Source organism: Mauremys mutica, chromosome 15 (assembly GCF_020497125.1).
Source record: "Mauremys mutica isolate MM-2020 ecotype Southern chromosome 15, ASM2049712v1, whole genome shotgun sequence".
In the NCBI taxonomy this organism is placed as follows: domain Eukaryota; kingdom Metazoa; phylum Chordata; order Testudines; family Geoemydidae; genus Mauremys; species Mauremys mutica.
In genome coordinates, this window is record NC_059086.1 from 38,331,802 (window position 1) to 38,358,455 (window position 26,654).

The 26,654-nt window shown below is 60.4% G+C and overlaps 4 protein-coding genes across 7 annotated transcripts; 1 reads left to right on the forward strand and 3 right to left on the reverse strand.

Moving 5' to 3' along the window:
• The first annotated feature begins 2,919 nt into the window (after nucleotides 1–2,919).
• On the forward strand, nucleotides 2,920–12,775 carry LOC123349826 (dynamin-1-like protein). Of its 4 annotated transcripts, XM_044988044.1 has the most exons (18): nucleotides 2,920–3,039; nucleotides 3,187–3,314; nucleotides 3,912–4,062; nucleotides 4,516–4,562; nucleotides 4,874–4,945; nucleotides 5,127–5,213; nucleotides 5,528–5,690; nucleotides 6,456–6,576; nucleotides 6,887–7,018; nucleotides 7,922–8,128; nucleotides 8,357–8,477; nucleotides 9,142–9,297; nucleotides 10,351–10,440; nucleotides 11,504–11,602; nucleotides 11,721–11,864; nucleotides 12,035–12,144; nucleotides 12,275–12,434; nucleotides 12,524–12,775. In XM_044988044.1, the coding sequence occupies exons 2-18, from the start codon at nucleotides 3,213–3,215 to the stop codon at nucleotides 12,578–12,580; spliced, it is 2,019 nt and encodes a 672-aa protein (XP_044843979.1). In that variant the 5' UTR covers nucleotides 2,920–3,039; nucleotides 3,187–3,212; the 3' UTR covers nucleotides 12,581–12,775. The 4 variants fall into 4 exon arrangements, 3 of the variants coding, with proteins under 3 accessions (XP_044843979.1, XP_044843980.1, XP_044843981.1); XM_044988045.1 differs by lacking the exon at nucleotides 2,920–3,039 and having other exon boundaries at nucleotides 3,048–3,314; nucleotides 11,504–11,597; nucleotides 11,719–11,864; XM_044988046.1 differs by lacking the exon at nucleotides 2,920–3,039 and having other exon boundaries at nucleotides 3,048–3,314; nucleotides 3,917–4,062.
• A 3,708-nt stretch (nucleotides 12,776–16,483) lies between these two features.
• LAGE3 (L antigen family member 3) lies at nucleotides 16,484–17,807 on the reverse strand. Its single transcript, XM_044988160.1, has 3 exons — nucleotides 17,691–17,807; nucleotides 17,144–17,272; nucleotides 16,484–16,923 (listed from the first exon to the last, which is right to left on the reverse strand). The coding sequence occupies exons 1-3, from the start codon at nucleotides 17,726–17,728 to the stop codon at nucleotides 16,809–16,811; spliced, it is 282 nt and encodes a 93-aa protein (XP_044844095.1). The 5' UTR covers nucleotides 17,729–17,807; the 3' UTR covers nucleotides 16,484–16,808.
• A 762-nt stretch (nucleotides 17,808–18,569) lies between these two features.
• Nucleotides 18,570–21,205, reverse strand: UBL4A (ubiquitin like 4A). The gene is made up of 4 exons (XM_044988154.1): nucleotides 21,050–21,205; nucleotides 20,136–20,241; nucleotides 19,160–19,365; nucleotides 18,570–18,874 (listed from the first exon to the last, which is right to left on the reverse strand). The coding sequence occupies exons 1-4, from the start codon at nucleotides 21,095–21,097 to the stop codon at nucleotides 18,764–18,766; spliced, it is 471 nt and encodes a 156-aa protein (XP_044844089.1). The 5' UTR covers nucleotides 21,098–21,205; the 3' UTR covers nucleotides 18,570–18,763.
• An 838-nt stretch (nucleotides 21,206–22,043) lies between these two features.
• SLC10A3 (solute carrier family 10 member 3) lies at nucleotides 22,044–25,948 on the reverse strand. The gene is made up of 3 exons (XM_044988058.1): nucleotides 25,841–25,948; nucleotides 25,058–25,208; nucleotides 22,044–24,117 (listed from the first exon to the last, which is right to left on the reverse strand). The coding sequence occupies exons 1-3, from the start codon at nucleotides 25,877–25,879 to the stop codon at nucleotides 22,706–22,708; spliced, it is 1,602 nt and encodes a 533-aa protein (XP_044843993.1). The 5' UTR covers nucleotides 25,880–25,948; the 3' UTR covers nucleotides 22,044–22,705.
• Between the last annotated feature and the right edge of the window lie 706 nt (nucleotides 25,949–26,654).

The following is a 26,654-nucleotide window of genomic DNA, read 5'->3' on the forward strand; positions in this document are numbered from 1 at the left end:
AGGCTTGGGGTGGAGGCTGACAGCTCACAACCCTCCATGTAATAACCTTGCAACCCCATCAGGGGTCCCAACTCCCAGTTTGAGAACCCCTGGAATAGGTGCTATCTATCCCCATCCACCCCCTGTATCTATCTATCTATCTCCCCCCCTCCCCCGACTCTCCATGGCAGTGTGTTTGTGTTACTCTGCTCTGCGATTCCTTGTTGTTTTTATCTTCCTGGCCTTGGTCAGACAAACACACATGGGTTTATTCTTTTTATCTCATTTCCTTATGCCTCCAGCACTCAGGTGTGTGGGTGGGCATGTGTGTATGGGGAGGGGGGGGTATGTGTATTCCCCCCCGCCTCTCTCTTTTGCAATCCCTCACTGCCCCTGGTCTCTTACAACACACAGAAAAGCACCATCTTGCACATTGATTTCCCGTCGCCGCCTCCAGGTATGCCAGCAGCTCCGGCCATGGGACAGGCCCACCTGGTTCTGCAACCTGCCGGGCCAGCATCCATGGGGCAGCATGCTGTGCTGGGGGCAGTGCAGCATAGCTGTCCAACCATGCATGTGCAGGTGTGAGCACATGGGTCATGGTCTCTCACCCCTTCCCCTCTGCCCCATTCAGATGCAGGCTACCCTAATTCAAGATGGCTGGCACTGAGGATCAGATCTACAAAAGGACATAGGCCACAGTGTCATGGGTTCCCAGGCTCTGGTCAATGCCCCATCTGTAACCCCGCCCTTGAGAGTGACCCTTTAGTGCGCCAGACCCCACAGAACCCCCCAGGGGCTGGCATGTGGCCTCCACGACTCTGGCCTCATGGTGAGAGGCAGCAATCTCTGTCTCTCTCCATGGCTCCGGCAGCGAATCCGGCCAAGCCAGACTCCTGTGGAAGGCTTGTTCCATGGCCCTTCCGGGCGCAAGGCTGGTCCTATTTGCGGTGACACCAGGTAACAATTTCTCTGTCCCCTGGCCTATGGCGTCTGAAAGTGCTTAGGGCAGCCTGGTGAAATGAAGGTTACAACATAGCCACGTCTCCCTTGAGCAACGCTGCTGGAGGAACCATATTTGCTTCTTCCAGGCCTGGTTTTTCACACTCCTGAGTGACGTAGTTACACCAACTTACTTTCCTAGTATAGAGCAGGCCTGAAACCCAGGTGGGAGAGCCCTGTGTCTCTCTCTGAACCGCTGATGTTATTCCAGCCACTTCACCCCTTTCTCCTTTGTTCTTCTCCCATTGAGGTCATATCTTCTGCCTGCCCAGTTTCCTCAGGTTAGGTGTTGCTTGTTCAGTCATTAGGAGTGACTTATGGGCTTTCCAGCTCCTCTGTTGATCTAAGTCAGTTTGACCCAGTTCAGTCACCCATTCATCCACCCTAGGCCTGGTCCACACTAGAAAATTAAGTTGTTAACTCCATCGCTCAGGGATGTGAAAAAGCCATCCTCCTGAGCGGTGTGGTTAAGCCACCTAACCCCTGGTGTAGACAATGCTAGGTTGCTGGAAGATCTAATTATGGCCTCTCAGGGAGGTGGATTAATTACAGTGGCAGGAGAACCTCTCCTGTTGGTGTAGGTAGCATCAGCACAGGAGTGCTATAGTGGAGTTGTAAGTGTAGACGAGCCCCTAGACACATCTCATGTTGCCCATGCTGCTCCAAGAGCAGCATTAACACTTCCCCGTCCCTCCATTGGATGGCGATGCAAAGGAGAGAGGGAAACCGAGGCACACATTGTCTTTGTAAAGCTCTCAGCAGACAATCTCTCTGCATCACAGTGTTCAGTGCACTTGGCAGTGCCACAGGCTCAGGAGATCCCGGTTTTCAGTACCACAGAGGTGGCAGGCAGAGGCTACGCGTCTGCCCCTGTGCTCAGTGGCCCAGTGAGTGTGTTTTACATAAAGTGATGCAGATTTAACAGGAGAGGTGGAGAGGCTCCTGGGGCTGGAGCACCCCCATCGTCCACAGGCTTCCCTCTAAACTCAGGGAGACCCTTTCTCCCCATGGGGCAGGGGTGGAATTTGAACCTGTTTCGCCTGTGTCCCAGGCGTGTGCTCTAACCACTAGGCTACTGGTCAAAGGGGTGAAGCCTCTCTCTCTTTGTGCCTTTTTCCCATATCTAAGATGGCTGCCAGCCTTCCCCCTATGGAAGATGAAGCCTCACTGTGCCCTAAACAAAGATGGCTCCCACAATGGTCCTAGCCAAGATGGTTTTCAACGTGGTAGCCATGTTAGTCTGTATAAGCAAAAACAATGAGGAGTCCTTGTGGCACCTTAGAGACTAACACCTTTATTTGGGCATAAGCTTTCATGGGCTAGAACCCACTTCATCAGATGCATGCAGTGGAAAATACAGGAGCAGGTATAAATACATGAAAAGATGGGAGTTGCTTTACCAAGTGAGAGGTCAGTTCAATTAACAGGGGGATACCAAGGGAGGAAAAAATCACTTTTGTAGTGGTAACGAGCATTGACAAGAAGGTGTGAGTAACCGTAGGGGGAAATTAGGTTTAGGCTTTGTAATGGTCCAACCACTCCCAGTCTTTATTCAGGCCTAATCTGATGGTGTCCAGTTTGCAAATTAATTCCAGTTCTGCGCTTTCACCTTGGAGTCTGGTTTTGAAGTTTTCCTGTGGAAGAATGGCCACTTTTAGGTCTGTTATTGAGTGACCAGGGAGACTGAAGTGTTCTCCTCCTGGTTTCTGAATATTATAACTCCTGATGTCAGATTTGAGTCCATTTATTCTTTTGCGTAGAGCCCGCCCTGTTTGGGCAATGTTGCCCTCATGTTGCCCCTTTCAAACATGGCCGCCACGGAGACCATGGCCCCGCTGATTGGTGCAAGAACGAGCCAATAACCCTCCAGTCTCAGCCCTCGCGCAGAGCCACTCTCCTGCTATGGGATTAGACGAAGGGCGTTGAGCAGTGATTGATGGCCCCTCCGCAAATAGCGATGGGACTCCTGGGGTCTCGGACCAATAGGGAGTGGAGAGGGGCGGGCCGGTGCTTCCGGGTTGGGGAGTGAATGGGGCTGGAGCCGGGGCCTGAGAGCAGGTAGGGGAGCGAACCCTTCCCGGACGCCTGGGTCCGCTCCGTGTCCGTGTGGGGCGGGGGGAGCCCGGACGCCCGGGTTCTATTTTTGGCTGCGGGGCTGTACTGACTCCCGGGTGATTTGAGAGGGTGCCCCATGTCCCCCGGCAGGGCGGAGCCCCGCACCCGGCCCTGCCATGGAGACCCTGATCCCCGTGATCAACAAACTGCAGGAGATTTTCAACACGGTGGGGGCCGAGGTGATCCAGCTGCCCCAGATCGTGGTGATTGGGGCCCAGGTGAGACCCCACCCTTCCCTCCCTGGGGGGATCCGGCTGCCCCATTGGGGTCCAGTTGAGACCCCACCCTTCCCTCCCTGGGGGGATCCGGCTGCCCCATTGGGGTCCAGTTGAGACCCCACCCTTCCCTCCCTGGGGGGATCCGGCTGCCCCATTGGGGTCCAGGTGAGACCCCTGACCTCCCCCCTCCCAGTCCCACCCTTCCCTCCCTGGGGAGATCCGGCTGCCCCATTGGGGTCCAGGTGAGACCCCTGACCTCCCCCCTCCCAGTCCCACCCTTCCCTCCCTGGGGGGATCCGGCTGCCCCAGATCGTGGTGATTGGGGCCCAGCCAGGTGAGACCCCCCCCCCCAGCCCACCCTTCCCTCCCTGGGGGAATCCGGCTGCCCCAGGTCATGGTGATTGGGGCCCAGGTGAGACTCCAATCCCTCCCTTCCTGGGGGGATCCAGCTGCCCCACTGGGGTCCAGGTGAGATCCCGCCAACACCCTCTAATCTCTGAAGCCCCAGGCTCCTCTTCTCCCTCTCCCCACCACTCCTGGCTGCCCCTCACCCTCCTGTCCTCTCCAGCCTTAACCCCGTCTCTCCCCTCCTCACAGAGCAGCGGGAAGAGCTCGGTTCTGGAGAGCATTGTGGGTCGTGACTTCCTGCCCCGGGGCTCAGGCGTTGTCACCCGGCGGCCCCTGGTCCTGCAGCTGGTGAATGTGCCATTTCTGGAGGAGCGGCAACATGCAGCCAGTGGGGAGACAAGTAAGGGGGTGCTGGGAGCCAAGGTGGGCTCTCCCTGGGCTAAGGAGACAGGAGGCAGAAGGTTGTGGGAGGCCAGGAGTCCTTGGTTGTAACCCAGCTCTGGGAGGGCAGTGAGGTGTAGTGGTTAGAGTGGGGGTGGGGGGCTGGAAGCCAGGACTCCTGGGTTATCTCCCTTGCTCTGCAGTACCGTTCACAGGGAGGCCCCCCCACGCTCTGGGAGGTTGAGGATAGAGGCCCCAAGGGCTGAGGTGGTGAGACCACGAGATGTCTGGCTCACTGTGACTCCCTCTCTCCCTGCTGCTGGGGAGCCCGTGTCTGTGGGTTGAAGCCAGTGGTTCCTATGGGGAGACAGGGTCCAAAACAGAGCTGCTTGGAGTGGGGCTGCGCAAGCCCCTGAAGCCCTGTCCACACCCTGGGGGGCTGAGAGTGACCCCAGATTGGCTCTCCCTGCAGGTACCCAGGCCGAGGAGTGGGCGACCTTCCTGCATTGCAAGCACAAGGTAGGGGCCCTGCTCGGGATCTGGGGGTGGCCCCCTCAACCCCTGTCTGGGTCTTGGGGGGAAATGATGGTAATCAGAGGGGTGGGGGATGCCCCTCCCTGACCTGTCTGTCAAGGGGTAATGGGGGTGATAGTCCCAGCACCCATCCCTGTCCTTTGCTGGAGGTGGGGGGCAGCCTCCCTTGCCCATCCTGGCTGTGGGTCATTGCACGCCCTCCCTCCACGTACTGTCAGCTTCGGGACAGAGGGAAGTGCCACCAGGGGCCATGGAGCGTGTCTCGGGGCTAGCCCTGCCTCTCTGTCCCCTCTCAGACCTTCACCAACTTCAATGAGATCCAGCAGGAGATTGAGACTGAGACCGAGAGGATGACAGGAACCAACAAGGTAATGAACACCTGTGACAAAACCTCCCCAATGTTTGTGTTTGAAACCAGGAGTCCTGATCCCTGCCTCCCACTACTGTAACCCACCAGACCCCACTCTCCCTCCCAGAGCCGGGGAGAGAACCCAGGAGTCCTGGGGCCCAGCCCCCTCTGCTGTAACTCTGCTGGTTATTGCCCTGCAGGGGATCAGCCCGGAGCCCCTGTATCTGAAGATCTACTCTCCACATGTCCTGAACCTGACATTGGTTGACCTACCGGGGATCACCAAGGTGAGAGGCGGGTGCCCCATGGTGTTGGGGGATGGGGTGGGGAGGGGTAATGCCCCACTGTGGGTGTCTATCAAAGCTGCCGCTAGGGGGATATTTCTAAAATCCGGCTTATTCCTGTTCTCACTGGGAGACCTTCCCAACTATGGAGCCTCAGCCAGTCGGTGTCTGTACCAGGAGTCTTGGCTCCCAGCCCCTCCTGCTCTAACCACCAGCCCCTGCTCTCATCCCAGAGCTGGGGAGAGAACCCAGCAGTCCGGGCTCGCCTGTATCTTGTCTGGCAGGAGCCTGCACTCACTCTTCTCTCCCCTCTCCAGGTGCCTGTGGGGGACCAGCCCCCCGACATTGAGGGGCAGGTGCGGGAGATGATCCTGTCCTACGTCTCCAATCCGAACTGCCTGATCCTGGCTGTGACAGCTGCCAACACCGACATGGCCACCTCTGAGGCGCTCAAGCTGGCCCGGGATGTTGACCCTGATGGTACTGATGTGTGGGGCTCCCCCAGGGCACCCAGGGCATGGGTAGGGCTGAGAGCTGGTGGGCTGTGAGCCCTGCATGGGGGGAGTGGAGGCAGGTGGTGAGGGGGATGCAGTGGATTTACTGGGTGTTTGGTGGTGCAGCCTTCACAGACTCTCTTTAGGGAGTGCCCCCCCTTTTAATGTGTGAGGCTCTGGCTTTGTTCCCCCATAAATCCCTTGGGCTCCAGCCCCCCCCCCCGTTCCTCTCTGTGGCTGTCCACCGCTCTAGGGGAGTTTGGGTCCTTAGCAGAGACTTCACCCCTGACGGGAGTGCTGCAGGCAGCAGGGACCGGGAGGGATGCAGGGCGGCCATAGCAAAACCCGCTGATCTTTGTTGGTCCCCTGCAGTCCGGGATCGGAGGGTCCAGGCTAGAGAAGAAAAGCCAGGCTTAGGTCAGTGTCTGTGTCGGCTGAATCCCCTGCCCTGCTGCTCCAAAACCTCCTGGGGGTCTGCCTCCTGCCCTAGCTGCACTGTGCGGGCTCCAGTGGCTGTGCCGGCCCAGACATGGGTACCTGATTGAGGGGCTTTCCTGGTGCTGTAGGAATGCCACCTAGTGCCAGACACACTGGTCTGCCAGCACAGCAGCGTCTGTGCTGGGGGTTAGGTCGCCCTGGGGGGTTTCACACCCTGACCCACGTCACTAGGTGGGTAAGTGTAGCTTGGGCCTAGGTCTCCGTCTCTGAGCCTGGGCCTGCCTGATCATCCCTACCCACTCCCCTCCTGCAGGACGCCGCACACTGGCTGTGGTCACCAAGCTGGACCTGATGGACGCTGGGACAGACGCCATGGACGTTCTGATGGGCCGGGTCATCCCCGTCAAACTGGGCATCATTGGGGTGGTGAACAGGTGGGCAGGAGGGTGGTGGAGTCTGGGGGGTGCTGTGTAGAGCCGGTGGAGGGGCTGTGGAGATGTAGGGCATGGGGGTCTGCTGAGAGGTGGGAGGGGCAGGACTTGGCTGGAGTTTGGAGGTATGTGCATGGAGTTGGGGGGCTGCTTTGGAGTTTGGGGGGTGGAGGGCTGTGGAGAAAGTCTTTGGTGCTGTGCTGGAGTTTGGGGGATTGGAGGGGCTGCAGGGGGCAGCAAACCCAACGTTCCCCACCAGCCTGGAATGGAGGGGGAGTGGGGACAGACAATGACTCTGTCCCGCCCCTCCCAGGAGCCAGCATGATATCAACACTGGGAAGAGCATCACTGAGTCACTGCAGGACGAGCAGGGCTTCCTGCAGAAGCGATACCCATCGCTGGCCAACCGCAACGGCACCCGGCACCTGGCCAAGACCCTCAACCGGTGGGTACCAGCTGGGGAGGAGCGGTGCCAGCTAGGATCTGTGCAGCTGGGGCTCTGCTCTCCCTGGCGAGGGGCACTGGGGCCAGAGGACTAGGGCTGGGGAGGGTGCAGTTAAGGGATCTGTTGCAGAGAAGGAAAAGAACGGGGGGGGGGGGGGTGCTGCCCCGGCAGACGGAATAGAAGTGAGCCCATTTACAACTGACCAGAAAGGGGGGTGTGGGTGAGTGTCATACCTGTGTCGGAGAAAAACTTAGTTCTCGCTTTTTGTTTGGGTGCAGCAAAATCAAATACTTTATTATTTCTCCAGTAATTACAATGGAGGGAGAGAGTGCCCTAGGACACAGGGTCGCCCCAGTCCCGGACAGGTCTCTCCACTGGTAAACAATTACAGCAAGCTTTATACCTTTGTTACAGACAATTTCTAGCAATAATACAGATGGTAAAAAGCAACAAATACATTTTGTTTATACATAAGCCTTTCTGCTATCTTATTTGTCTCACTCCTAAGAAAAGCAAGCTTGCATATTTGGTTAGACTGTTGCACGGTCGTAATAACTTTGTACACAGTTCACTCTGTCTCACATTATCTTGCTTCTACAAATCTCACGTCATTAGGGTCACAGCTAGCCTAACTCATGCTAAGTAACTGACATTCATTAAGATCCCTTCAAATCCTTGTTAATTATTTCCTGGCTTCCACACCTGACATTCTCCAGCAGAACTCAGTGCCACTAGAGAGTGGCCAGGAGCATGGGGGGTAGCACATGGTGGCAGGAGACCCTGGAGTCACCCCAGCGGAGGAGTTGAGCCCTGGCTGTCAGCGCTGGGTGCCAGAATGATTCCCTGGAAAGTCAGGAGCCGGGAGGCTGGGTTAGACGGGCTCATTCCTGTGCCCTGCCCCAGGCTGCTGATGCACCACATCCGGGATTGCCTGCCGGAGCTGAAAACCCGGGTGAATGTGCTGACGGCCCAGTACCAGTCAGTGCTGCAGAGCTATGGGCAGCCCATCGAGGACAAGAATGCCACGCTGCTGCAGATCATCACCAAGTTCGCCACCGAGTACTGCCACACCATCGAGGGCACGGCCCGGAACATTGAGACCTCAGAGCTGTGAGTGCTGGGGTGGGGGGGGGCGGACCTGCCCCCATGGCAGGAACTGTAGTGCAGATACCTGGGCGCTGAGAGGTCGGGGGTGGGCGGTGCTGAGAGGCAGGGGTGTGTGGCCATTCGGGGGGGGCAGGGGGAGGGGGAGGAACCTGTGCTTTGGCTACTGTTTCTATGTTCCCTCTGAACCCTTCTGTGTCTCCCCCCCCCCCCCCCAACCGCGCCATCCCCCAGCTGCGGGGGTGCCCGCATGTGCTACATCTTCCACGAGACGTTCGGCCGGACGTTGGAGTCCATCGACCCGCTGGCTGGGCTCACGATGTTGGACATCCTGACGGCCATTCGCAATGCCACGGTATGGTACCCCTCTCCACTGGCCCTTGTTCTATTAATTTAGGTGGAATAAATGGGCCACAGATGTTCCCATGGCCCAGTCACTGTCCCACATTAAACAGTGCAACACGAGCTGCGAGGTTTGGTACCTAGAGACCTCGGCCTGCCCAGCACCATGGCAAATGCCATCCGCTGTCCTCACAAACTGTTGTTGAGGAGACTGCAAAGCCATGGGCGGTGTGTGAACAGCTGGCTTCGGAAGGCTAGCCCCTACCACCCTGCCCCTTCTGTCCCCCTTTCTTTGCTGGAGCCCGAGCACCCCTGCCTCTGTGGCTGGCAGCCCCCCACGGTGCCCCTTACCAGCCCTGCATGGTACGGTAACACCGCCTGACTCACGTTGGGGATGGTACCGAGCCATGACAGGGGGTAACAGACCATAGTGGACTGCGGGGTGAGTGTGTGTATGTGCCCCCCTCCCAGTCCCCTGGAGTGGGACGTGCCCACCCCACGACACCCTCAGTCCCATCTTGGACAGGCAGGGTCCAGCCCCCCCCCCCCCCCCCGGCTCTCTGTGCCCCACAGGAGTGGAGAATGGGATGAGGCTGGGTGGTGACAGGGGGTGGAGGTGTCTCTCTATCCCCACTGGAGAAGCCACTGCTCTGATGGGGTCCCTGCCTCCCCTTCAGGGCCCCCGTCCCGCCCTCTTCGTGCCTGAGGTCTCCTTCGAGCTGCTGGTGAAACGTCAGATCAAGCGTCTGGAGGACCCGAGCCTGCGCTGTGTGGAACTGGTGCATGAGGAGCTGCAGCGCATCATTCAGCACTGCTCCACCTACAACACACAGGTCCCGTCCCCCCCCCAAATCATCCATCCCTGCTCCACGTACAACCTGCGGGTACCTGGGACCCCCCTCCCCCCCCCCAGCCCCCTGGAGACCCACAGCTCCCATCATCCAGCCCTGCTCCACCTACAACACACAGGTCCCGTCCCCCCCCCAAATCATCCATCCCTGCTCCACGTACAACCTGGGGGTACCTGGGACCCCCTCCCCCCCCCCCCCAGCCCCCTGGAGACCCACAGCTCCCATCATCCAGCCCTGCTCCACCTATAACACACAGGTTCCCCCCCCCCCCCCCGGGGGAGTGTCTGACCTTAGGCCAGTGCCTGTGGTTTCCCCAAGGGGCTCTGCTAGCCCCAGCAGAGCCCCTCCTGCTTTCCCTGCTGCACAGCGCATTCATCTCAGATAAGAAGTGTTACAGTGAGAACACAGCATGCTCGTGTCTGTTTCTGGGTTACGCTCATCCTTGATACCTATCTCCTGGGCCTCTCAGGCCTGCTCTGACCCAGTCTGTGCAATCCCCCTGGTGTGTGTGTGATGGTTTGGGGGGGGGGGGTCCACCCGGACCAGTGAGGGGTTCTGTGACCCCTGCCCTGTAACCTGGGTGCTGCGCAGCTGGGGTTGGATTCCCTGACCCCCGCCCGCCCCCATGGGCTCTGACAGTAAAATAACACAGCATGCAATCAGGTGGTGTAACTACTTTTGGGCGGGCGGGGGGGGGGGGGGGGCTGGACCCTGCCTGTCCAAGGTGGTACTTTTACCTGTCCCAGGATCTGCCACAGAGCCCTGTAACAGGACCCAAATCCACCAGGACCTGACTACAAGTGTTGGGCTGTGAAAAGTGCTGCCACACTTGCTGGGGAAGTGTTGGGTTCAGGGCCAGATTGGGCTTTAAAAGTGGGCCCAAGCAGACCTCTGGCCTGCAGTCATCAAACACAGCTGGAGCAGTCTCTGGCTAAGCTGTGGGCCCATTTGTGTCCAGCACATCTCAGTAGCCATCTTTTAGAAGTTTCAACATTTCCAAGATCTTTCCTCTCTCTCTCTCCTCCCCTGCCCCAGGAGCTGTTGCGCTTCCCCAAACTGCATGAAGCGATTGTGGAGGTGGTGACAGGCGTCCTGCGGCAGAGGCTGCCCATCACCAACGAGATGGTAACACCCCAGGGGGAGGGGGCTGCTATGGGACATCTGGGATCCATGCAGGGTAGGGGGCTGATATGGGTGTGGGGGGTTGAAGTCTTTGTCCTAGGGCAGATTGATTGGATTTAAATCAGCAAGTGGGAAAATGCACTTTAAAAAATCACCCACTTTAATCATATTTTGCATTTGTACTTTTTAGGAAAATAACTTAAAAGGTGGATTCTCACTGGTTGACAACCATTATATAGTCTTTACACTAAGTGTGGTGCTTCTTTCTGCAAAGCAGGCGGATACACTAGATCTATACACGTTTATTTAAACCATTATGTAGCTGAACCTACATTATTCAGAGTTTAATTTTCTGATATTAGAAAATATCAAACTGGGCATCATTGGGGTGGGTGAACAGGTGGGAAGGAGGGTGGTGGAGAACGCTACTAGTTTGCATTTTTATTTACTAGATAATTAATAAAAACAATTAAATGCTGTTTCTGCGCATTTTTAATGGAATTCCAGTTTCCATCCAAATAGTGCTTGACACAAATTACAGGAAAATTAAATTACCTTAAAAAAACTGACTGATATATTCATCACAGGCCTTTCACTATGTCCTTTGAATGAAAGTTAAGTGTAAGAGGGGAGGCATAGCTCAGTGGTTTGAGCATTGGCCTGCTAAACCCAGGGTTGTGAGTTCAATCCTTGAGGGGGCCATTTTTAGGGATCTGGGGCCAAAATCTGTCTGGGAATTGGTCCTGCTTTGAGCAGGGGGTTGGACTAGATGAGCAGCTGAGGTCCCTTCCAGCCCTGGCATTCTATGACTCTAAGAGGAGAAGATCTGCTAGTTGTTTCCCTCTTCCAGTCTGAGATTTTACAGGGATTCCAGCTTGTCCAACTCCCAGAGATGTCAGCAGGAATAAGCTTAGAATAATCTCAATATTATTTTAAACAGTTTCACAACAAAAATCACATTTGTTGAGTTTAAATTAAATATTGTTGTGTTTTCAAAGCGCATAGGGTTTTTTGGTTTTGAACCCACCATGCTGGGCTCCATCCCATCTCTCTCTCTCCCCTGCAGGTTCATAATCTGGTTGCAATTGAGCTCGCCTATATCAACACCAAGCACCCGGACTTTATCGACACAGCACTGGTGTCTGCCTCTGTCAGCAGCAGCAAGGTAATGCCTCTCTGCTCCTGTGTCCCACTGCTGAGCCTCTTCTCCCCCACCTCCCCTCCAATGGACACCAGTGTCACCCCTCATGACATGGTGGCCAGCTGGTCTCTGCTCTCCCCAGAATGACCCCCCTGCAGAGGGGATCCGGCGTTGGAAGAGTGACAAAGTGGAGGATGCTGGCATGGAGGAGAAGCCCAAGGGGAATGCCCAGCCCACCATGTATTCCAGCCCCAGTCGCTCCCATGCTGTCAATCTGCTGGACACAGTGAGTTTTCAGAGCTGCTTTGCTTCCATAGTCTGACACACCCTGCAACACCACAGGCCAGAGAACTGCCCCAAAGTTATTCCTAGGGAAAAGCTGGCCAGTGCTGGACAATGCACCTTGTTGGAGAATATCCCTGGGGGAAGGCCCATGCCCTATCTCTTTTCCCACAGCCCATGCCGGCCACACGGAAGCTGAGCCAGCGGGAGCAGCGGGATTGTGAGGTGATCCGCAGACTCATCAAATCCTATTTCCTCATTGTGCGCAAAAGCATCCAGGACAGGTAAAATGGGGGGGGGGGGGATGGACAAGGGCATGAGGCTGCAGCCCCTCTCCTGGACCCTTAAGGGCCATGGGGAGTTGAAAGGGCTCAAGATCTGGGTGCCCTTGTAACCTCTGCCCCTCCTCCACAGTGTCCCCAAGACAGTCATGCATTTCCTGGTGAACTATGTCAAGGACCATCTGCAGAGCCAGCTTGTTGGACAGCTATACAAGCAGCAGCTGCTGGACATGCTGCTCACAGAGTCAGAGGACATGGCACAGCAGCGCAAGGAGGCTGCTGGGCTGCTCCAGGTGAGGGAAAGGCACATGTGCGCTTTGGGGGGTGGGGGGGGGGGTTGTCTCTCTCTGCCCCTGTGCTAATGTCGTCTGTCTCCCATCAGGCCTTGCAGCGAGCCAGCCAGACCATCTCTGAGATCCGGGAGACGCAACTCTGGTGAGGGGAGGTTGTGCCTACAAACCAAGCCCTGGGCACCCTGAGCCTGACTCACTCACTTGGTGTTACAAACAGCCCTGCTGACCTGTGTGGATGTCTGGAGAAGGACACCACACCACCCCCCTCCCCTTGTTCTTTGCTGCCTGTGTATCTGAGCCGCTCTGATGGTGTTATGGAATAAAACCTGTTTGCACAAAGAGCTGGCTTGGATTGTTACCTGGGGTGACACCTGCTGCCTAAAGAATTCACTGGTCGCTCAATCAGGGTGAACTGCAAACTATTCCAATACTTAGATTTACCAAGCCAGCACAAAACAGTTTCTATAGTCCCTCACTGGTCACTTAGAAGTCCAAACCATGCAGTTCCCTTAAAAAAATCTTAGTTCATCATATAAAAGAAAAGGGTCTTCCAATCCCAAATTAACTAAGCTAAAATTTATTTTAAAAGGAGAAAGAGAGAGAGAGAATTGGTTAAAAGATCAATATACAGATGCAGAGATGAGCTTGTAGTTGCCAAAGTTCTTATACATGTCCAGCAGCCTTTCTGCCTGAGAAAATAATAGGCTTAATACCTTCTCCCAACCATCCTGGCAATTGGCACAGAGTAATAAAACTATGGCTATGACTGCACTAAGGGTATTTTCACACCCTGCTGCAGCACTGTCATTCTCTCCCCCCCCCCCCCCCGCCTTAGGCCTCAGTATTTCACAGACATCTTGTTTTTCTCACTTCTGAGAGACACCAGTCTATCTACACAAGGTCAAAACAACTTCTCACACAAATTATTAGGGTTACAGCTAACCTAACTCTGGTCTAACAGAGACTGTCATGCATGAAGATCCCCTACAAATCCCTGTAAGTTCTTTCCATTTTAGTTGCTCTTTTGTAAGGAACGCTACTAGTTTTCTCCCCATTCTGAAAAGAAACCTTCATTACTAGGTCTGCAACTTCACATTTCCTCAGATTTGGGAAAAGCCCCCCTGCCCAATTACTGCTGTCTGCCCATGGCCCTGACTGCCAGTGCCAGGGGAGAGAACACCTGTGGCCAAGCCCCAGACAATCTCACAGAATAACTCAGGCTATACATACAATATGATGGGGGCTGATTTAGCTACAATGAATCAGGAAAAAGACGTGCACGCAGTGTGCACAGGCTGTCAAACAGGACATTAGGAATCATTAAAACAGGACAGCAAATAAGACAGAGTCGCTCTTATTGCCTGAGACACGAGGCGAGACTAAAGCGGCTGGGACGCAGCAGCATGGACGGGGGGGGGGGGGGGGGGCGCTATGACAGGTCTAGACAATCATGAGCGATGAGCTGGGTCCGTCCATGGCTCGTGGCCCGGCCGGGCTGGGTGGAGCCGGCGCTGGTCACCGCCCCTTGGGGTCGCGCCCTCCGGCGTCTCGGCAGCAGGACGCGGGCGGGTGTCGGGCTCGCTCCGGTCCGGGAACAAACCGGCTCCGCGCGGCGCTTGGTCTCCCGGACGCCTGGGTCCCGTCCCGTCCCGGCAGCCCCGCTCCCCGCGCGGGGGCCGCCCCCGGCTTTATCCCCCCGCCGCGCCATTGGCCGCCGCCCGGCCCCGCCCACCCAGCGCCGGCCAATGGGAGCGCCCCGCGCTGCTCCCCACTGCGCCTGCGCGGCTCGGGCGGCACAGCGCGCACGGGGCCCTCGGCCCGGTTACTCTGTGGGAGCCCCGGGAAGCGCCCGGTTCCCTCCCCTCCCCGGCGGGTCCATGGCCCATTCTCAGCCGGGCCCCCCCCCATATTCCCGCGCGCTGTGTCCCGTCCCGGCGGGGGGGGGCTCCGCGCACCAGCTGCTGAACCCGCCACTGACTGACCCAGGAGCCGGGGCTGGGACAGCGGCTCCGCCCGGCTCGGAACCCCCGGTCCCCCTCCCGGGCCGCCCACAGGGAGCCCCGGCTGCGCCCCCGGCTCCAGCCCCTGCCCGGCTCCGCCGCCAGCACCAGGCTGCTCCGTGCGGCCCCTCCTCGCCCCTCGCGCGGCGGGCAGAAGCGCAGGGTCGCTGCCCAGGGGCTGGATTGTGGCCGCTCTCACCGCAGCTCCTAAGGAATCAGCGGCTACTTCACCGCCCCCCCCCCCCGCCGAGCGCTGCCGCCCCAGGAACGTCCTAGGCGCGGGGGGGGGGGGGGGGGTGTCTCCGGCCCCAAGTCCTGCGTGAGCCCAGGGCCGCTCCCCACCTCGGCAAACAGCGCGGCCGGGCTGAGCCCAGGCTGGGCCAGCAGCTCCCAGCACAGACACGGGCCCCACGTACAAACCTTGGGCGGATTATGGCCCCAAACAACCTGCAGCTCCCATGCGATGAGGTGCAGCCCGTTGCCTCGCTTCTCTCCTGGCTCCGGGCCGTGACTGGCGCTCAGCGGAGTCGGTCCTCAGAGCTACGGTGTGGACGATTCTACGCAGGTGTTACTAGCTGAGCTGCCAGTCAGCGTCCCACGGGTGGGGCGGGGGAGAGCGAGCGCGCCTGCTGGCGCATCCCAGCCACAATCTCTTAGGCCTGGTTTGCACCAGGAACTTACATCAGTGCAGCTACGGTGTGAAAAACCTGAGAGATGCAGCAACACTGACCCACCCCTGGTGCAAACAGCACTAAGTAGATGAACGAATTCTTCCATCAACCTGGCTATAGCGTCTCGGGGAGGTGCATTACCTATGGCCATGGGAAACCTCCCCCCGGCCCCTGTCGGCATAGGTAGCTGACACAGCACTGATGGGGTGTGTGAAGTGTGGACATCCCCTGCATAACCAAACCCCCTACTACACATGGCATTTGGAATCGCTCTGCCACCTGTCTCGACTACCAGCTCTCAGGCAGTGATTCTGCCAGCGTTCCCGGTGCAGCCTGCCCCACTTCCAGCATTTACACTCCCCGACATTAACAAAACCCCCACTCAGCTGCCCCCAACACTGTAGGCAGCTACCCCCCCCCCCCCGGAAGCATCTGCAAAATAGGGGATGGTTATATTTTTAACTAAAAACTGAGGTTTTTTTGGTAATTAAATACATTTTTGTTTTAAAAAATAAAAATATAAAATTAATTGTGAAATTAGCCCCACCTTCATTAGGTCACCCCAATTCCTTGTCCCTCCCTCAGGGGCCCACCCTGCAACCCTGGCCACAGGGATGTCTATGGGACAGACCACACTAGAGTGACCCCACAGCATGGACAGAGACTGCACTGATGGAAGGGGGCTTTCCAGCAGTATAGGAACACACACACCGGGGGGCGGGCGGTGTCCAGCGCACAGCACAGCACAGCACAGCACAGCACAGCACAGCACAGCACAGCACAGCACAGCACAGCACAGCACAGCACAGCACAGCACAGCACAGCACAGCACAGCACAGCACAGCACAGCACAGCACAGCACAGCACAGCACAGCACAGCACAGCCCTCTCTGCCTCTGCTTTCCAACCAGTGCACCCTCATCCTCTTCCTTTATAGGAGCCAAGCCTGCACCTCCCCAGCTGCTGCTCATTCTTAATTAGCTGCCTTCCACCCCTCTCCAGGAAGGGCTAATTGGACCACTCAGCTGCCTGTTAACTCTTCACCTGCCAGCATGGGGCACATGTCCCATTGTGGGGGTAGGGGGGCTGCAGAGGTGGATTCTGGGAGATGCTGTTTGTGGGTCTTTGGGAGGGTCCCATCTCCCATGTTAGGCAGAAAGAGGATCCCAGGGAGGGCTGCGTAGGGGGCAGCAGGGCTCATTAACCAAAGGAAGGGGAGAGTTCCTGAGAGGGAGGCTGTATATGGGGTGGGTCCTGGGAGAAGGTTGATCCCAGCGGGCTGTGCTGAGGGAGGTTCCAGTGGGGGTAGCTCCAAGGGGTGGATCGCAACCTGGGGAGGGGAGGGTCTTTTTCCTGCTTATATTCAGACAGGCAGGGGTTTCCACTGCAGCATTTATTGCAGAGTTCATCACAACATGGGTGGGGTCTATACAGAGCCCCCCTGCACAGAGTCCCACAGCCCCCCAGCATTGTGCACACACACACCCCCGGCTCATCTAGTCTCAGAGCTGAAACCAGTCCAAGGTGCTGGCCAGATGCAGGGACCGTCTCTGTCTCCACCACCCCCCGACCAGGACAGTCCAGCTGATGCCTGGTCTGCACCCCCAGCAGCTCCAGCATCTCCAAGGCAACGGGGGCAGAGAGGACGTTGGCCCAGCCTCTTGCCCCTCCCCTGGCTCCCCAGGGGTGCCAGAGGGCAGGCGCTAGCGGGGTACCGGTGGCCCGAACATCTCCATGGTCTCTATCACTAGGGCGAGATGGTCCAGGAAGGAGCTGATGGAAACACGCAGGATCCGGGCCTCATCTGCTTTCCAGTGCCTGGTAGGAGGATATGGGGTGAGGTGGGAGGGGAGCCCCCCCTAAACCCAGCTTAGCCAGTACCCCTCATGACCCACAGACCTGCCGGTGCCCCTCACTCCTGACCTGCAGACCCTACTAGCCCCACCCTGACACCCCCGCAGCTCTGCTGGTGCCCCTCACTCCTGACCCACAGCCCCTAGTGAGGGTTGGTCTCCATGGGGGGGGGGGACTCACTCACACGTGTAGGAAGTTCTCAGTCACCGTCAGTTCTTTGCTGATCCCCCCCTTGCGGGGCTCAGGGTCGGGGGCCAGGGAGCCGTGAGCGATTTGGGCCTCCAGGGGGGATGGAAATGGGATGCTCAAGGTGCTGTGTGGGGGGAGGTTAAGGAAAAAGGGAGTGGGAAAAAACTGGGGTGGGGGCAGGTGAGAGACATGGCCAGTCCCATGGGAGAGACCCCCCACAGCCCCCTCCCCCAGAGACCCCCGTGGGCCCCACAGCCTCATCACCTCCCCAAATCCTCCCAGCCCCTTCTGCACCCCCAGCCTTCTGCACCCCCAGACCCACCCCCAGCCCCCTCACCCCCTCCTGCACCCCAGACCCACCCCCCAGCCCTGCTCACAGCCCCCTTCTGCACCCCCAGCCCCTTCACCCCCAGCCTTCTGCACCCCCAGACCCGCTCACAGCCCCTCCTGCACCCCCAGACCCACCCCCAGCCCCTTCTGCAGCCCCAGACCTGCCCCCAGTCCCCTCACCACCCCCCCGCGCCCACTCGCCGCTCGGATACAAGCCCAGCCCAGCCCGGGCTGCTCCAGCTTCTTCCATCCCGGCCACGGCTCCGCCCCACGTGCCGCAGGGGGGCGGAGATTTGCGGCCAGGCCCCGCCCTTGCACGTCAATCCCGCCCCCGCCCCCACGCGGAACTCGCCCTCCCTGAGACCCTCCTGCAGGGACCCCCCCGCCCTGCACAGCGACCCCCAGCTGAGACCCCCCAGCATCCACTGCCCTCCCCCCACCCCTGCAGGGCGGTACCCCGGAGCCCCCCAACCTCCCACCTGGCAGGGGGGGCAGAGACCTCCCCTTTTGTGCAGGGGCCAGTGCACCAGAACCTCCTCTGGGACACAGGCCGCCCCCCCCCCAGCAAGTCACACCCCAATCACAGGGGCCTTCAGCAGCACCCCCCTCCCCTGTCATCGTCCCCTCCCAAATCCCAGCCCTATTCTCCATATTCCCACCCCCCACCCCCAAGGTCGGCAGGGCAAATTTACCTCCAGCATCAGCCTGGCTTCCTTCTTCACCCTCAGCAGGGGGTGATATGGGGGGGGGGCTTAGAGGACACAGTTGCCCCATGGGGACAGAGATGGAGGTCACCAGGTGAGGAGCCCCGGCATAACCAGCCCCATGCCCCACACCAGAAGGACCATGTCCTGATGCTGGGCAAGGGGTCCCTGAGTAACTGACCCCTGCCTAGGCCCAGAAGGGGTATGTCTCAGCACCAGGCAAGGGATGCCCAGATAACTGGCCCCTACCCCCACCCCAGAGGTGGCCCCAGGCAAGGTGGCCCCAGATAACCAGCCCCGTGGCCTACCCTAGAGGTGGCTTCATCCCTGGTCTCTGTATAACCAGCCCCCTGCCCCACCCCAGTTAACACATCAGGCAGAGCTGGGCAGGTCTCACACCCACCATCATCTTTAATGGAGAATGGGAGACACACACAGGCTCCTTAGCAGCAGTTGAGAGGTGTGAGGAGGGGGCAGAGGGACCCCAAACCCCATACTGGGCCCTGCCTGCAGGCTCCTTGTTCCAGGTGCAGGGAGGGCCAGGCTGAAGTCTTCCCCCTGGGCCCACGGCTGTCTGGACACTAGTCCAGGAATCCCATCTCCATCGCATCAGCCACCTCCGGGTGCAGCAGCCGCGTGGCCAGCCGCTCAATGTCGTCCAGGCTCAGCAGGCGAAGGCTCCGCTCGTAATCCTGGAGGGAGAGGGGGGCTTAGCACGGCAACCCCCAGGGTGTACGGGAAGGGGGGGGGGCTGGGATCCCTGTAGCCCCCTGCCCCACCATCAGTGCTGGGTCCCCGGATAACCAGCCCCTGCGTCCCACCCTGGAAGGGCCACATCTCAGTGCTGGGTCCCTCGATAACCAGCCCCACCCCAGAGGCACCACTTTCTGGTGCCACATGGGTTTCAAGGATGCAATGACCCACCCAGGAATCCCCCCAGCCTACAGCTCCCTCCGCGCCAGGGCTCCGGGCATCACCTTCTGCAGCTGCTCTAGCACCTTCTCCGTGTCAGCCGTGCTGAAGTGCCGTGCCAGGACCTGGCCCAGCGGGTGCCAGATGGTCGGGAATGGTGGCAGGGGTCCCCTGTGTCCCGGCTCCTCGGGGGAAGCCTTCTCCGGCGGCTTGATTACCAGGTTCAGCTTGGACTCTGGGCCGATGGAATAGTCTGAGAGCCGGTGCTCATCTGTGGGGGTGGCAGAGGGGCCATGAGCTCCTGTTCCCCCAGCTCACAGGGACCCCTGGGACTGTGAGACCCCAAGATAAAGGCACCTCCCACACCACTGAAAAACAGAAGTTATGGAGCATTACAACTCTTACCCCATCCCAGAAGGGCTGCGTCTCAGCACCGGGTGAAGGATTCCTGGGTAACCAGCCCCTGCGCCCTGCCACAGGTTGGGGGGCAGGCATGTTTCAGCACTGGGCGAGGGGTCCTGGTATAAACACCCCCTGCCCCACCCCAGAGGACCTGCGTCTCAGTACTGGGCGAGACTCAGTCCGGGAGTCTCCATGTAACCAGCTCCCTGCAACTTCAAACACAATGAGGAGTCCAGTGGCACCTTAAAGACTAACCGATTTATTTGGGCATAAGCTTCCGTGGGTAAAAAAATTTTTATCCACGAAAGCTTATGCCCAAATAAATCTGTTAGTCTTTAAGGTGCCACTGTACTCCTCGTTGTTTTTGTGGATACAGACTAACACGGCTACCCCTCTGATACTTGACTCCCCGCATCTTAGCACTGGGTGAGGAGTCCCCATATAAACACCCCGTCCCACCCCAGAGGCAGCCGCACCGAATGAGATTAGATGAATCAGGTGGGCAATGAAATGGCTGGTGTTGGTAATGATATGCATTGTCATGACATTTCAGGGTAACAAGACATATGGGGAGCAGTCATGCCCCTCTGAGGGCTGCCTGTCTGCAGGCTCGGGTGTGCTCCGGGAGCAGGCACCCACCTGCCAGGGCCTTGCCCTTGAAAAGCAGCCGCTGCTGAGAGACTGGGACGTTCAACTTCTCTGAGACCAGGCGCTTCAGGGTGCTGACGCGCTCATCTGGAGAGACCTGGGGAAAATGGGGGATGGGGGGGAAAGGCTGGAGTGGGGAGCTACACCCCACCCCAGGACTGACAAACCACACACACACCAGTGCCCCCATCCATCCCCCAGGAACCTCCTGCACAAACCCTCCCCATCTTACAACCCCGGCACCTGCCAGGAACCTGCCTCACCCACCCCCCCCTGCCCCCACCGGTGCTCCCCATCCACCCTCCCCGGATCTTCCCTATCTCCCCACCCCAGCATCACTCCCGGACCCGCCCCCACCTCCCCCACCTGTTCCCCCCCCAGGGTGGAGACGCAGGCAGAAGGCCCCCTCTAAACACCCCCACCGACCCAGCGCCCCCCAGGCACAGCTCCTCCCACCCCCAGCCCCCCGGCACAGCCCTCCCCAACCAGCACCCCCCCACCCTGGGCGCAGCCCCCACCCCCAGCACAACCCCACCCCCGGGCGCAGCCCCACCCCCAGCCAACCCCCCCCCCGGGCAGCGCCTCCCACCCCCACCCTGGGCGCAGCCCCCCCCCCCAGCCAACACCCCCCGGGCAGCGCCTCCCACCCCCAGCCCCGCTGCCCCACCCCCAGCCAACCCCCCCAGCCATGGCACAGCCCCTCCCACCCCCAGCCCCCCGGCACAGCCCTCCCCACCCAGCACCCCCCCACCCTGGGCGCAGCCCCCCCCCCAGCCACCCCCCCCCCCCGGGCGCCGCCCCCCCCCCCCGCCACCCCCCCCCCCCCGGGCAGCGCCTCCCACCCCCAGCTATGGCACAGCCCCTCCCAGCCCCGCTGCCCCCCCCCGGGCACAGCCCCCCCGCACCTGCAGGCTGCAGCCCCGGCCCTGCAGCGCCTTCACCGTGAGCAGCATCGCGGGATCGCGGCCGCGCAGCCCCGGAGCTGCCCCTTTAACGGCACCATAGACACCCGGGAGGACACCGGGATAGAGCGGCCACCGCCAGGCAGCATAGAGTTGTAAGGGGGCCCGCTAGACCAGGCGGAAGGAGGCCATAGAGTGCCGCGAGTCCGCAGATAGAGCGGCCGGTGTGATGCCATAGAGTCTGAGCGGACCGGTGCCCAGAGTGACCGTAACCATAGAGCCCAAGGGGGCGGGGAGACTGGGAGAAACATCATACCATAGAGACGCGGTGCAGAGCCAGGGCCAGAGCGGCTGGTTCTATACCACGGAGAACCAGCGAGCGCCAGGACTAGATTCCAGAATTATACCATAGAGATCCAACGGAAGAGACAGAGCGACACTCTCTCTGCCATACAGGCCCAGTGAGAGCAAACGCCACTCTGGCCAACCCCCAGTACCATAGAGATGCACGGGATGGGGAGAGGGGAGACTGGGGCGGGCAGAGGCAACGCCGCAGCCGGGGCCTCCCAGTGTCTCCGCCCCCCCCAGGAACTCCTGACCGGCCGGCCCCTGAGAGTCCAGCCCTGGGCTGCCCCCATTCCCCCCAGTGCCCCTCACTCCCGACCTGCAGCCCCTGCTCGCCCAGCCCTGCCGGTGCCCCTCACTCCCGACCCGCAGCCCCTGCCAGCCTGGCCCTGCCCCCCCCAGCTCTGCCGGTGCCCCTCACTCTCAACCCGCAGCCCCTGCCAGCCTGGCCCTGCCCCCCCCAGCCCTGCCGGTGCCCCTCACTCCCGACCTGCAGCCCCTGCCAGCCTGGCCCTGCCCCCCCGCAGCTCTGCCGGTGCCCCTCACTCCCGACCCGCAGCCCCTGCTAGCCCAGCCCTGCCAGTGCCCCACTCCCAACCCGCAGCCCCTGCTCGCCCAGGCCTGCCGGTGCCCCTCACTCCCGACCCGCAGCCCCTGCCATCCCAGCCCTGGGCTTCCCGCATCACAGCGGGAATAAGGAAGTGGGCAGGAGACCGAGTTTCCCCATTTCCTTGTTGTTGCCATGAGGGTATGGTGGGGAGAGGCATTAGGCTTAGAAGTTGCACAGCAGAGAGGGGCAGGGAAGGCAGCCTGGCATGGGCCCCTGGCGTCCCCACTCTCCATGCCAGGGGTCAGGCACAGAGCAGCCTGCACTGGGGTCAGGACCCATGTTTGCTCTCAGGGTGGCATCTGGGTTGTGCCTGTCCCAGCTGAGCAAAGGGAGCCCAGCTGCCTACAGCCCCATCCTTTGCTTCCCCCCACCCCAGTAACAGCTCCATGCAAAAAACTGTGTTGCTCTCTTTCCTTTATTTGAACACTCACCCTTGTGGGAGGGGGGCTGCTCCCCCCTCCTGTAAACAGCCCAGGCCCCACACCCTGGGGGGCCACCGCCAGCAGCATAGAAAATACATCGTATAAAAATAAGGCTGGGTGTTTGGGGGCCCAATGGGAAGGTTTTGGTTTCCAATTGTCGCCGCAGGGAAGGGCCCTAGGCCCAGAGGCCCTTCTACAGCAGGTCCCTGAATTCTCCCATCTCTGCCCCCCAGCAAGGAGGGAAGCACAGCCCCGTTTGCAGCTGCCTCCAGCAGGGGGTGCTCAGGGGCTGGCTGGCGGCCACAGCTTCTTATAGAGAAGATGACCCAGCACCAGCAGTAGCATCTCAGCCGTGCTGCTCAGCGCCACCACGAAGGGGGCCTGGGAGGCGTAGTCGGCCTGCCGGCGGTGGAAGGAGAGCTGCAGGACCGCCAGGGCCAGCAGGCTGTTCTGCACTCCCACTTCGATGCTAACCGTCCGGCGGTGTGGGCCCGGCAGCCGAAGGCAGGTGGCCAGGAGGTAGCCCAGCAGGAGGCCAAAGAGGGGCACGCTCAGCCCAGCCAGCACCACAGGGGGCCGCACGTCTGCCAGAATGAACGCCCCCATGTGGTAGGCCATGAAGAGCCCGCCCAGGATAAGGGCAAAGCTGAAGGGTTTGATCAGCAGCAGCAGCAGGCGGGCAACCCGGGGCAGCTTGCACTTCACCAGCAGGCCGGCCGAGATGGGTACTGCGATGAAGAGCAGCGTGGCCAAGATCTTGGCGAAGGGCACGTGCAGGCTCTGGTGGGCGCTCAGCAGCCGCCCGTAGAGTGCTGAGGAGAGCGGCATCAGCCCGGCAGCCGCCACCGTGGACAGCAGCGTCATGGAGATGGCCAGGGTGACGTCCCCGCCCAGCAGGAGGCTGTAGAGGTACCCGCCACCCCCGCCCGGCGAAGAGCAGGTGACGACCAGCCCTAGCGCCAACGCCTTGGGCAGGGCGAAGGCCAGTGACATGAGGTAGCCGTAGAGAGGCATGGCAACGAACTGGCCCAAGATGCCCAGGAGGACGGGGTGGGGCTGGCGCGCCAGGCCCCGTAGTGCCTCCAGCTCCACCTTGCAGCCGAAGGCGCACTTGTTGACGAAGATGAGGGGCAGGAGGGCGTAGAGCAGCGGGTTCTCCGAGAAGTGGCCCAGCCCTGGGTGCTCCGGCTCCTCACCCGGCAGCACCCGCACCCGGAACTCGCCCCGCTCCTCCACCAGTCGGTGCTGGTCCAGCAGGCGCAGCCGGAGCGGTGCCAGGCCAGCCGGGCCCGAGCGGATGGCCACCACAAAGCCCCCCGCCCCGCAGCACAGGGTGCTGACGTTCTCCACTGTCAGCACGGTGGGCGCAAGTGAGGCAGCGCTAAGCTGGGTACCACCTGCCGTCCTGTTGGCGCCCGGGTAGCGGCTGGACACCACCATGATGCCCCGGCTCCTCTCGGGGAAGTCGAACTCCAGGGTGCTGCCGTCGCCCATGCTCAGGTACCTGCCAGCCTGCTGCCCCCTGGCCAGCTGGGCCCAGCAGCCCAGCAGCAGGAGTGGCAGGACCTGTGCCATGCCAGGGGGTCTCACGGCCCACGGGCACCTGGTCTCCGGCGGCTCCGGCACATGGGGACGTCCCTCAGCCAGGACGCATAGGTGGCCTCTCCGCTCTGTCGCCGGGTGTCCCCGCCAACCTGGGGGGAGGGAATGGGAGAGGGTGAGAGGAGGAGCCTGAGGGGGTGGGAGGGGTCTTGGCCGAGGCTGCCAGCTCCTGGCCGCCCACCCTGGAGCAGGGAACTGGCCAAGCTGGACTGAGAGAAGGGGCAGCCCAGAGCCAGGCTGTGGGGGGAATGCATGGGGTAGGGATTATGGGGCAGGGGTTGTGGGGCGGGGCTGGCCATTCCCTCTCTCTTCAGTTGTGCTACCAAAGTTAGTAAGAGACAGGTAGGGAAGCCCATACCCCCCCAAGACAACCTATATGCATCCCTCTCCCCATAGATAGCCCCCCTGCACACACCCCTCCCCGATACCACCCACACCTTGCACCCTCCATCAACAAGGCACACAGGGGTGGGGCAGTCCCTAAATGGTGCTCCACCCTGTGGGGTCAGAGGTCACACAAGGGTATGGGGAGAGAGGTCAAACTCCTCCAGGACCTAGCCCCAGGCCTCCCCTCTCCAGCGCCAGGCAGGCCCCTCTGCCCCCCCCACCCCTCCTGCTAATCCCTGCAACACCCCACACTCTGAATCCTAGCTGGACCCCTGGCCCTGCAGCCCCCCACTGCGACCACCCCCAGCCCTACCAGCGAAGGGACGCAACCCCCCTACCCCCAAACAACTCCCCATTCCAGGTCCCAGCCCCCATCACCCTCACCAGCCCCCATCACCTTATCTTCATCCCCCTCCTGCTGCCCCCCGGTGCCCCCGCCACCTCTCCCATCCCCCTCCTGCTGCCCCCCCCGGGTCCCCAGCCCCCTGGTCCCTCTGCCATCCCCCTCCTGCTGCCTCCCCCCCCGTCTCCAGCCCCCTGGCCCCTCTCCCACCCCCCTCCTGCTACTTCCACCCCCGGTCCCAGCCCCCTGGCCCATCCCCCTCCTGCTGCCTCCCCCCCCCCGGTCCCCAGCTTCCTCCGTACCTGGCACCAGTAACCCCACTTGACTCGGCTGCGTCCGTCTCCCTTCGGTCCCGCCCCTCTTCTGCGTCACAGCCGCGGCCCCGCCCGCGGGACGCGATCTCACAATGGTCCCACCCACCACGGAAGTGGCCGCGGACCGAGGGGGAGGGGCCTGGGGGCCGGAAGTACGTTAAAAGGGCGGAGACTAAGGACTCGCTGTACTGTGATTGGTTGGGATTCTGCGATCTCCTGTACCATGATTGGTGGCGCTAGGGGCGCCTGTAGCTCTGATTGGTGGAGCTGGGGATACCCGGAACTCTGATTGGCAGAGCGCCTGGTTGTTGCCCGCTTCACACGCAACGTTCTTCTCCACGCATCGGTGAAGAGGATTTTACACCTCACGTGTCACGTGACACCAGGCTCGGGTCCCCCGGGGGCTGAGGGGTGGGTCCTCGCCCTGCCCCCTCCCCACTGTCTATCCTGTGATCGGTGGGATTGGGCCCCCCACCCCCAAGGTCTGTGTCAATAACATGAAATGGGCGGGCGAGGCCCAGCAAACACCAGGCCCCAAAACTTCTCTCCCCCTCCACACTCCCAGGCCTGGTCACCAGCTCCCTCCCACCCCAGTGCCGCAGCCAAATCCGGGGGTCACCGGCGGTGCCCTCTTCCACCCCAGGCTCACCCAGGGACCCGGTGTCAGCCCGCGTCAGCCAGCACCAGCCCTTGCTGTTTGTTTGTTCTCTTTTCCTCTCCCTGGGGCTGGGAGCGGCAGGGTCGGGGAACATTTCATCATCCTGCACACACCTGCGGCTCTGTCTTTCTGCCAGGCACAGCCTGGCCCATGCAGCTGGCCCCGGGAGCAGCCAGCGGGCAGTTTGTTCAGACCCTTCACTCCTGGAGCTCGGCCTAGAGCCTCCCCGGTGGCCCCATCTCCTGCCCCAGCCCCACATTTTATCCTGATTGCTGCTAACGATCTGACTGTCACACCTAGGAACTCTGGCTGGGAATCAGGCAGCTGTGGGGCTCAACCCTGGTCAGACACAGAAAAGGCCAGTCCCGGAGCTCCAGCGCTGATCAGCTGTGCAGGCCCTCATGCGCAGACAGACCCATAGGGCCAATAGCGCTCGCTCCACCACACCGCAGGCTCTGCACACCTCTAGCCCAATGGCTGGCAAGGCCACCATGATTGGTGGCGCTAGGGGCAGGAGAGTTTTACGGTGAGTGCGGAAGCTGGCACAGGAACAGAGGCAGCACAAAGGGTCTTTGACAGATTGGCAAGGGGGAAACAGAGGCTGGGCTCACGCGTGGCTCAGGGCCAGGGTTTGCCCCTTCCCTATTGAGTGAGAGATGATTGATGTCAATGGGGGAGCCATGAAGGGCCTCAAAAGTCAAGACAAACATGAATGTGCTGGAGCATGGGGGAGCTGTGGAGAGGGGAAGTGAGACCAGCCGTGGGACAGGCTGGGAGAATGACTGGCAGAACGTGCTCACCAGCTGAGGTGCAGGGGAGGATGGCGATCAAAGGCAGAGGGCTCTGGGAGGAGCCCCAAGAACCTGCCTTCCAGCAAGAGACACCAAGAGCTCTATTAGAACGTAAGAATGGCCACACTGGGTCAGC